At 33.7% G+C, this 9,908-nt stretch overlaps 1 protein-coding gene across 1 annotated transcript; it reads right to left on the bottom strand.

Moving 5' to 3' along the window:
* Positions 1-6,104: 6,104 nt before the first annotated feature.
* On the bottom strand, positions 6,105-7,861 carry LOC140888999 (6,7,8-trihydroxycoumarin synthase-like). Its single transcript, XM_073296692.1, has 2 exons — positions 6,884-7,861; positions 6,105-6,722 (listed from the first exon to the last, which is right to left on the bottom strand). Exons 1-2 carry the CDS (start codon positions 7,796-7,798, stop codon positions 6,105-6,107), a joined length of 1,533 nt encoding a protein of 510 aa, XP_073152793.1. The 5' UTR covers positions 7,799-7,861.
* Between the last annotated feature and the right edge of the window lie 2,047 nt (positions 7,862-9,908).

Below are 9,908 nucleotides of genomic sequence, written 5' to 3'. Positions count from 1 at the left end.
ATATCCAGCGAGTATGCATGGTTATGTGTTGCATATTATGTGACATGATCCATGTTTTACTGCTTTGATATATTATGTTGCATGCGCATATATCATGTTGAGCATGTACCTCCTTCGAGATAGTATTTTCAGTAGGGTCGCTCAGCCCTGTTTTTGGAAGAATAGACATGGAGAGTCGCAGTGGCCAATGGGTCGAGCGAGCTCTAGTGTTCTTGGACATTGTAGATCCACGTTCGGTTTGGAGTGAGGGATTTTACCCAGTGGTTTGAGTCCCCGATTGTACTACTAACACTTTGGCGCTAATCTGAGCAGAATCGATCTTGTATAACTAGATACCCAGTCATTCATTTTGGATCCATCATGTTAGTCTATATACTCGTGCTTTATGTTCTAAGCGTAGTTCGCTCATGTCCATATTGTTGTATTTTCTTCGACACCCCATTCAACGGGGCAGTTGCAGGTGGTTTACCTTGGACCTGTGCATCATTGGTGACCAAAGCTGGGTTGTATAGTTAGCTATTAGGTTGCTGTTAGTTTACTTAAGTTGTTAATTCGATTGGGTTTTATTATTCTTTTGCATTTAGTTTTATTTACCAGTTGTATTCTATCGGTTTAGCATTTTGGTTTAATTTTCTCAATATCTCTGATTAAGTTTTTGATTATTATTATTGCATGCTTAAGTTTTTAGTTAGTAGGTGATCTGGATCGGGTCACTACAATGTGGGATTTTCAAAAATTTTCCAAAAATAGAAAGTTTGGATATCTTTACATATATTGAAATTGTGATTCATGAGAATTACAAAGCAATTGAAGGAATTGGATTTTGAGTTTCCTTTATGAAACTTTTCTAAAACGACAAAAATGCGATTTTGGAGGCCTAAAAGATATAATATGGCCGAAATAAGGATTTCCTTATTGTGAACAACACTTCGTATGATTATCGATCGTTGGATCGTTTTAGAGGGGAATGCATTAGGTTGTCACCCAACTATGTGAAAGAGTCTTAATTTTTCGGGTCGGTCCCAGTCGAATTATGAACCTGGTGGCTCTGATATCACTTAAATTCCATGTATCAAAACTGATATGTGTCATCAACATTGTTTAAAAATTTAACACGGTAAAGCAATAAGTATCGTAGTACAAATCTTTTCAAAACCAGTCTATTTCATAATTGAAACAATCATCTTTACAATAGCAATTCCCAAAATAAACATGATCAAATGTGGAAGTTTATTAAAACATAAAGATCATAAGTTCAATAAGCCTAATATTGCAGAAGAATAATATCTAAAATTAAAATTCAAAAATATTTACATCTTCTCTCGTCATCCCCAAAACATGTTTTGCTCTCGTTCATCTACTCGGTCCTATTCTTTTCTGGAAGGGGAAGAGTAAAATTTGAACAAAAACTTCATACAATAATCAGACATTCCGTTTTTTATTTCATCTAGCAGGTGACGTGAATCTATACTTTTTATTTTCCAATTGGATACCAATTGTATGGATGTGTTTGAACTCGAGATGACTTGCAAAAAAAATTTATCTAGGTCTGTCTTGGGTCTCCAAAAGAAAAGGTCCATTTATTATGTTGTTTTGAGAAACACTCAACAAGCAGGGGTCGTTCAAGTACATACAACAATATAAAATAGTATTTCGAAAAAAACTCAAGTCATGAGAACATAATCATATCATTAAAATATATCTTGAAACATAACATGAATCTTCGACACATGAACATAAGCATAAACATTGAAATTCATCTTCTATATGGTTTACTGTCTCAAACATGTTAATCTTCTTAGGATTGAGGACATGTTTATGTGTTAACCCTCTAAGGAGTGAGGCATAAATGGTTACAATCCTAGAGTTAAGAGTTATATCATCCCCATATACATTCGAATCATAACAGTGTTTGAAACATGACAGAAAATATATAACATGATAGAAAATGACACAAAATAAGTGAAACATGATCGAACGAAACTTTTTAAAACAGAATGATGGCTCGAACGATACACGTTTTAAAACATAAGCCATGTATCTAATAAAAGTGAAGAATTGGAACTAGAGAAACTCGAATTTACCTAAAAAACGCAACAACACTTCGACCAAAAATATAAAATACAACTTGAACTCTTCCACTAAGAAATTTTTCAAAAATTTTCTAGAGAGATTAGGGTGGAATTCGATAATCTTGAGTGTGTGGTTAAATGGGGTTCAACAACATCTATTTACCGGGCTAGGTGAGCCTTGGTTGCCCTAATCTTTCATACATGGAACATCCATACAAGATACGTATTCCTCTTTTTAACTTTCTTTAATGTACCCTTCATTACAAATGCAACCCCAACTTTACATGCAAAATTGTAGCACTAACCTTCCTTATTCTAGAACTTTCTGGTGGTCAAATTTTAGGTTTAGATACACCCTAATGGGCCAAATTCTAGGGCTCAAATAATCCAATTTTATGGGTTTCATGCATGTACAAATATCTCTTGGTTTTGCATGAAAATTCATGCATAAATAATATATAAACATATCAAGGATGAATTTGAAGTTATACAGTTTATGTAGTTATTAAAAACGGAAACAATAATAATAATAATAATAATAATAATAATAATAATAATAATAATAATTTTCATTTCAAAATTTGAAATTTGATCGGATTTTGTTACTACTTTAAATTTCATTTATTTTTTTTGTATCCGCGTATATGCATTTATATATGATAGTGGTCCAATTTTCGGTTCAAAATTTATAATTTGATCGAATTTTATCCGTATATAAAATTTTATTTCAATTTAATTTTTTGTGTCCGTTTATATGTCAAAGTTGCATAAATGCCATATATGATAATGTACCAATTTTTAGTTCAAAACATTAGATTTGATTTTTATTTCATTTAGATTTTTGTGTCCACATATGTTTGAAAATATCCATAAATATTACATATGATAATGTACCAATTTTTAGTTCAAAATTTTAATTTTATCGGATTTAATCACTAATATTTAATTTCAATTAATTTTTTGTGTAAATAAATATGTCAAAATCTTCTTAAATTATATATATATATATATATATATATATATATATATTATATGATTATAGACCAATTTTCGGTTCAAATTTTGAAATTTGATTTAATGTTATGGAGTACCAAAATACGAGTTAACCTTAAAGATTGAAATTCTGGTTTTGTTGCTATGGAACATAGATAATTTCTTTGGATTATGTAGTGACACTAGATTAATCGTCATGAGGATCGAAAATCATGTTTTGGAAGAAAAAATTCCGGAAGTAATTAGAGTCATGAAGTGTTTATTCCAAAAATTTCATTGACCTCTTCTAATCCAATACTTTATTTTAAATTCTAAAGAAGACTTCCTTTGATTATATCATATATACAATGAGAATCAACAAAAGTTATGGTCATTCATTGTGTCATGTCGGACTTCTTTTGAAGAACTTCATTTTTAGTCATTGTCAGTAGTACGTCGCTATATCTAGGGTTACAAATAGTAGAAGTCTAAAAATTTTCATTTGTGATAGTGACAGCAACCAGAAAAGTTCAACGAAGAATGTTGTATTTTAGGAAGTTCTTTAAAATTTTTAGAATAAAATTTTTGTTTTCTAATTTCGTGATACATAATCCATTTAATTATTTTTATTTTAATTATTTATTCAAACTCTCATATTTAGTAATTTTAATCATTAATTATATAAAATAATATCATATATACCACACGGGTGAAATACTAGTTTATCTAAACAACACAACTACATTTGTAATCCATAAAAGTCACATCTCGAAACTATAGACTAGTTGACATCGGTGTTATTTAACGTTTTCACGTTAAACAACAAACCTCAGATTTTAGAATTTTTGAAAATAACCAGTCTTTCATTCAAAAACTGAAATACATTGTCTTTATATAAACTGGAATCAATCTAATCTTACAACTAAAATCAAAATTACAGAGTCTAAATGCAACGGCTAAAATATAACAATAAATCAAAATTGAAACGTCAGTCATCACTTCAATCTCCACCAGCCCCAAAACTGGTTTTGTTCATCATCCTCGACTTCTTTCTCGGTCTTATTTGAGATGGTTTGGGTGGGTGAGTGATATAGGTGTCACTCAGTAAATGAGAGAAATTCCCAACATTTTTTAAAAATTATTTTAACAGGATTCTTACATATATATATGAAATCATAACAGAGTACTGAGACTAAGACATATCTTCCCAGAAAATCATAAAACAGAAACTTCAAAGAATGTACCAAGTTACTTGCAAATTTTGTGGCTAACTCATATCAGTCCCTTATATGGTATTCTTCTAAAGAGAGAGGCCAAAAATTCAGAGTAAAGAGTACAGAGTTCAGAGTAACAAAATATATATTCCTACCACTAGTTCATAATTTTTGGTACACCAGAAAATCACATAGTGCATATTCATGAATAGGGATGGCAATGGGTCGGGTCTAAACCCGGCCCCGCATCGAACCCGGTCCGGCGGGGCGGGTCTAGACCCGGCCAAGAGGGTCCATATGCGGGTCCATATGCGGGTCCGAGGCGGGTCTGGAGTTTGGCCGAACCCGCCCCGCCAAAAATATATATTAATATTTAAATATAAAATATATATGTATATATATTAATAATATATAATTATATTTTTATATTAAATAATCAATACTTTATTCATAATTTGAGTTTATAATATTTTTGGGTTGAAATAATTTTAATATATCATGATATTTTTAATATAAAAATATATTATTAAAAAATTTCTTTATTTTTAATTATTAATTAAATAAAAAATAATACATTTTAACTTGTGAGAATATTTTTTGTCCTAAATATTGTTAATATAAATTTGAAAAATAAATTTAATGATTTTTTAACTTATTTAAATTTTTTATTTAATAAAATTTAAATTATATAAAATTTGGCGGGTCCAACGGGTCTAACCCGGATTGGACCTGCTGGGTCACGGGGCGGGTCGGGTTCGGTCCGGTCCAAGGGGAGGCGGGCGGGACTCGGGTTTTCCCAAACCCACCCCGAACCCGACCCGCTGCCATTCCTATTCATGAAGCAAATCGTATATTTATATGCTGGAATCAAAACAAAACAGAGTTGCGCGTTACTTTAAAACAAAACGCCCACTTACAGTTATTGCTAAAGGATTTCAGTTGTTCTTGAAATGTGACATTTGCTCAACTGTCTGCTCAAATGGTCTGCCCAACTGAACTCTTCTTCTCAACTGAATTTCCTCACTCAATTATAAGTGTTTTGCTCAGAATTTCGTGTAACAGATCTCATAAATCTGAGTGTTATTTATATGAAAAAAATCTGACTGTTAAGCTCCCCATTAAATGTCATGATTCTGAGTTAATGCATCAGTTACAATTTTGAAGCAGCTGCTAGCTGGTATTTCAGTCTAGCTACTCATCAGTCTTGTGGAGCTGAACTGGTCTTGGTCAACTGGTCAGTTCAAGTTACCTCAATTCAGTTTACCTAGATTCAGTCTACCTCATTTCAGTTTACCTCATTTTAGTCTACCTCAGTTCAGTTTACTTCAGTTGAGTTTAGCTCAGTTTAGTTTACCCTAGTTCAGTCAACTGAAATTTCGGATTCTCACAATAAATCCAAACAAAACCTAAAAATAATACCGACCAAACCTGTAAAGTAATTGGACATCATTTAGTATGGATTCGTATCAGGTTTCTACTCCATTCAATCCTAATCTCATCCTTATCTTAACTCCAATTTTTGGTAGAAACATTATACCAACATGAGATATAATAAGTTTAGACACAAATTTGTGAGATTCTACGAAAATAAATAAAATATGACAAACTTACAAAATTTTATCATTTAAAAAGATTATTGAAACTCCTTAAACATCTGGACTGAATACATCCCCCATTACGTAAAATCAAATTAATCTTTATTCATTCACTCTCACTAATTCCATAACACAACATCATATTTGATATTTGACTTGTGGAATATCAAGGAAAAACAAAAAAATACTTCTTAAAAGCTCTCCCAAACACTATCTAATATTGATGAAGGTAAACAAACAACAATACTCGGTTAACCCCAAACATATTTTCTTGGCACTAGGCGAAGTGGAATTTTTTTATGCATAGTCACCCCAGGTGAGGCTTCAGTATCTATGTCCTCATTCTGAAATCCCTGGGGCAACTCCCAGTCGAAAAAGTAAACAAGATTGGCAAGTGCAAGCTCCACAGTTGCAAGCCCTATCAATATTCCGGGACACCCCCTTCTTCCTGCGCCGAAAGGAATGATTTCAAAATCTTGCCCCAGCACATCAACGGAACTATTGATAAAGAATCTATCCGGAAAAAATTCAACTGTGTTTTCCCAATATTCAGGATCTCTTGCAATAGCCCAAGCATTAATGTGTACTACAGTTTCAGGTGGGATTGTGTATCCTTCTATGACGCATTCTTCCATTGTTTCTCTAGGTATTAAAAGTGGGACCGGAGGGTACAACCTCAGGGTCTCCTTTACCACTGATTTGAGATATGGAAGTCGAGACACATCATCTTCGTTTACTAGACCATTCTTTCCAACGGTTTCTCTAACTTCAGTTCGCAGTTTTTTCATAGTGCTTGGAGTTTTCATGAGAGCAGTCATCGCCCACACGATTACTGCTGCACTTGTATCGGTTCCGGCAACAAATATATCCTGGAAAGGTAACTATATATTAATATTCATTAATAATAATTATAAATAAAATTGATTGATGAAAGAGATACATATGTATATATACATATATTACTATACGTATTACTATTATAATTATATTAAACCCAAAATGTTTACAAGATTAATGAGAAGGGACTTACATATAGCACGGCCTTGATGTGATCCCATGTCAAATCAATAGAACAAATCCTCTGTTCCTTAAGTTTGATTAACAAGTCAAGAATATTGTTGGGATTCATCATATTATCCCTGTTATTTGAATCCAAATGCTTATCGATCAACCCTTGGCTGAATTCATCCATATCTTTGAAAGTCTTATCCAGCCTCGATAACATCCCGGATAGCTTATCCACCCAACTGAACCAAGGTAGATAATCCGAAACAAAGAATCCTCCCAGCATAGCCTGATTTTCAAGCAAAAGATGGTCGAATCTCTGTTTATTTGATTCCTCTTCACCTGGTTTCATGCCAAATGCAATCCTACATATCAAAGTACTAGTCATTTCAAGCACGATCGAACTCAAATTGATAACATTTTCTCCACCTGGTGAGCTAGAATTTGCTATGGCTTTTATCATACGAAACACTTCAGCTTCCCGAATGGTCCTGAAGTAACGGACCTGTTTGTTGCTAAATAGATGAAGAACACAGATCTTTCTTAACTCCCTCCAAGAATCGTTGTAAGGGGAGAATCCTATATCCAATCTACCATAAGTTAGTTTCTTCCAGGGAAGAAAAGGTGGCCTGCTGCAGAAGGCGAGGTCGTGGGTTTTTAGAACTTCTTTCGCCATTTTCGCTGAAGAAACTACGAGAACTTGAACTTTTCCAAGCTTCATGGACATGAGAGGACCATATTTTTTGGCGAGTTTGAATAGATAAAGGTGAGGATTGCATGAGTCGAATTGGTGAAGGTTTCCAATGAATGGAAGGCCCGGAGGAGATGGCGGATTATGCAATTTTGCTGCATTTTTCGGGTTTTTGAAGAAGAAGAAGATGAGAACAGGGAAGATGATCAAGGGCAGAAGGAGAATCATTTTTATTAATGTTTTTGTCATTTGCTTTTCCTTTTAGCGATGATATATATTGATGTATAATATGGAGATGTGATAACAACAAATTAGTCAATGCTTTCTATTTTTACCATTTTTGGTGAATCGAAAATGAATAAATATGCACCGCCGCATGCTCACTCACCCTGTTAAAGTTTATTTCCGATGTTTTGCTTCTTTAATGCTAGTAAAAGTTCTACACACCCAGAGGGGGAGATCTACAATTGGGCTAAGGGGCTACGGCCCCCAAAATTTTTAGAAGTCTTGTTATTATTTATGAGTTTTTTTTAATGTATATTTATTAAAAAGTATTTACGAAATTAATATCATTTACATGCAGGCCTGCATCTAGTTGACAAGGTCTATTAAATTTTTAAAAGTAACGGGGTTTCGAGTCTGACCCATCTTTTCATTTTTTTTTTACATTTTTATTACCTCTCTTGGGTTTAATATCTTAATTGTTCCACCTACAATCTTTACAAAATTTGTTGGAAAAAAAATTAATTTTTGAACTTTAAATTAACTTTCAAAAATAAAGTGTAAAATGACACCAAAAAATATTAAAGTTTTTATTAAGTTAAAATTTGATAGTAGATCTCTCTGACCCCTAAAATGTTAAAACCTTATTTCTTTATAGAATAACACTTACACATATATATGTGTGTACACACACAAACACACATATATTATTTATTGACAATCCAGTATATATTTATTGCTGGTAGATTTGTTTCTTTCTCATATTTGAATCTTAGAGAATTGGGGTTATTGATTGTTTTGGGTTGAAAATCATCACTGTCGTTACAAGTGGAGTCGTTTGTGGGAAACGGTATAGTGATGGGATTGGGAACAATGAAGCTTGACATTGAGAAATTTACTGTGAAGAATGATTTCTCCCTGTGGAGAATCAAAATGAGGGCAATACTAATTCAACAAGGTATTCTTGTGGCATTGAAAAAGAAGGATGAAATGTCTAGTATAATCAAAGATAAGGATGAAATCAAGGCGAATGCACACAGTGCCATTATACTGTGCTTAGGTGATAAACCCCTTCGAGAGGTTGTGAGAACCCAACCTATGATGAGCCATAACCGAAGAAATGAAGGCATGAGCCATAACCGAAGTCAGATTTTGTTTCAAATTCAAAACTGAAGAGTTGTAACAGCTAGTGTAACAGTCATGTAATGGAGATTAGCATGGGAGGCTTTTCAGTAGCTACTTGAAGCCTATAAGTTATGGATTTAGCTGATGGGAAACACACCAATTTCGAGCACTCCAATACTCCATACTCGAGCAGCAGCAGCAACATTTCTTAAGCTTTGATTTTTGTTCAGTTCGAGCTTCAGTTTTCAGTCATTCTAAGCATCGAATTTCTGTCTAGTTGGCAAGGTTTCAAGCAGCTGATTTCTGGCCCATTTCACGGATCAGTAGCAGCAAATTGAATCGAGCAATTCAAAGCATTAAGTTGCTGCCCAGAATCCTCAAAGAGATCGGCATCATATCGGAAGGATTTTTTTTGCTATCTTCGAAAACCAGTAAGCAAAAATCTGAGATCATATTTCTGTCCAAATTTTGAGCGTATCTCCTTCCTAAATTCGAATCCAAATAGCAGCAGTTGAAGCCTTGAATTCTGCTCATTGTCGAGTGCAAAATTTTGCCTAGAACATCGAGTGCGGCATCGGTTCGAAACTGAATTTTTGTCCATCTTTTGAGCAGAGTTTTGGTCCAAAGTTTGAACAACTTCTGGAAATTCTTGAAGCTTCTGAGTCTGCCCAAATCTGAGCTCCAGCAGTAGGAATTGAAGCTCTAGGTTCTGCTCATTTTCAAGCACCTTTGTTGTCCAGAAAACTCGAGAACGCGGCATCATTTTGAGAAAAGGATTCTGGCCATTTCGAAATACGTAAGCAATATTCTGAGATCAAGTTTATGTTATGTTTTGAAGCCTTTGGATTTGTCTAAGCGTTGCAACAAACACCTGCAGCAGCCATCAAAGATTTAGAAGCGATCAAAGTTCATAAACAGTCCAAAGCAGTGCTACATTCGATCAAGAAGTTTCATTGTTTTCTGTCCAAAGTCCAAACAATACCTTCGGTCCTTCACTTGGTTTTGAGGATTG

Source organism: Henckelia pumila, chromosome 3 (genome assembly GCF_033568475.1).
Source record: "Henckelia pumila isolate YLH828 chromosome 3, ASM3356847v2, whole genome shotgun sequence".
NCBI lineage: Eukaryota > Viridiplantae > Streptophyta > Magnoliopsida > Lamiales > Gesneriaceae > Henckelia > Henckelia pumila.
This window is presented reverse-complemented; position numbering and strand designations above follow the sequence as displayed.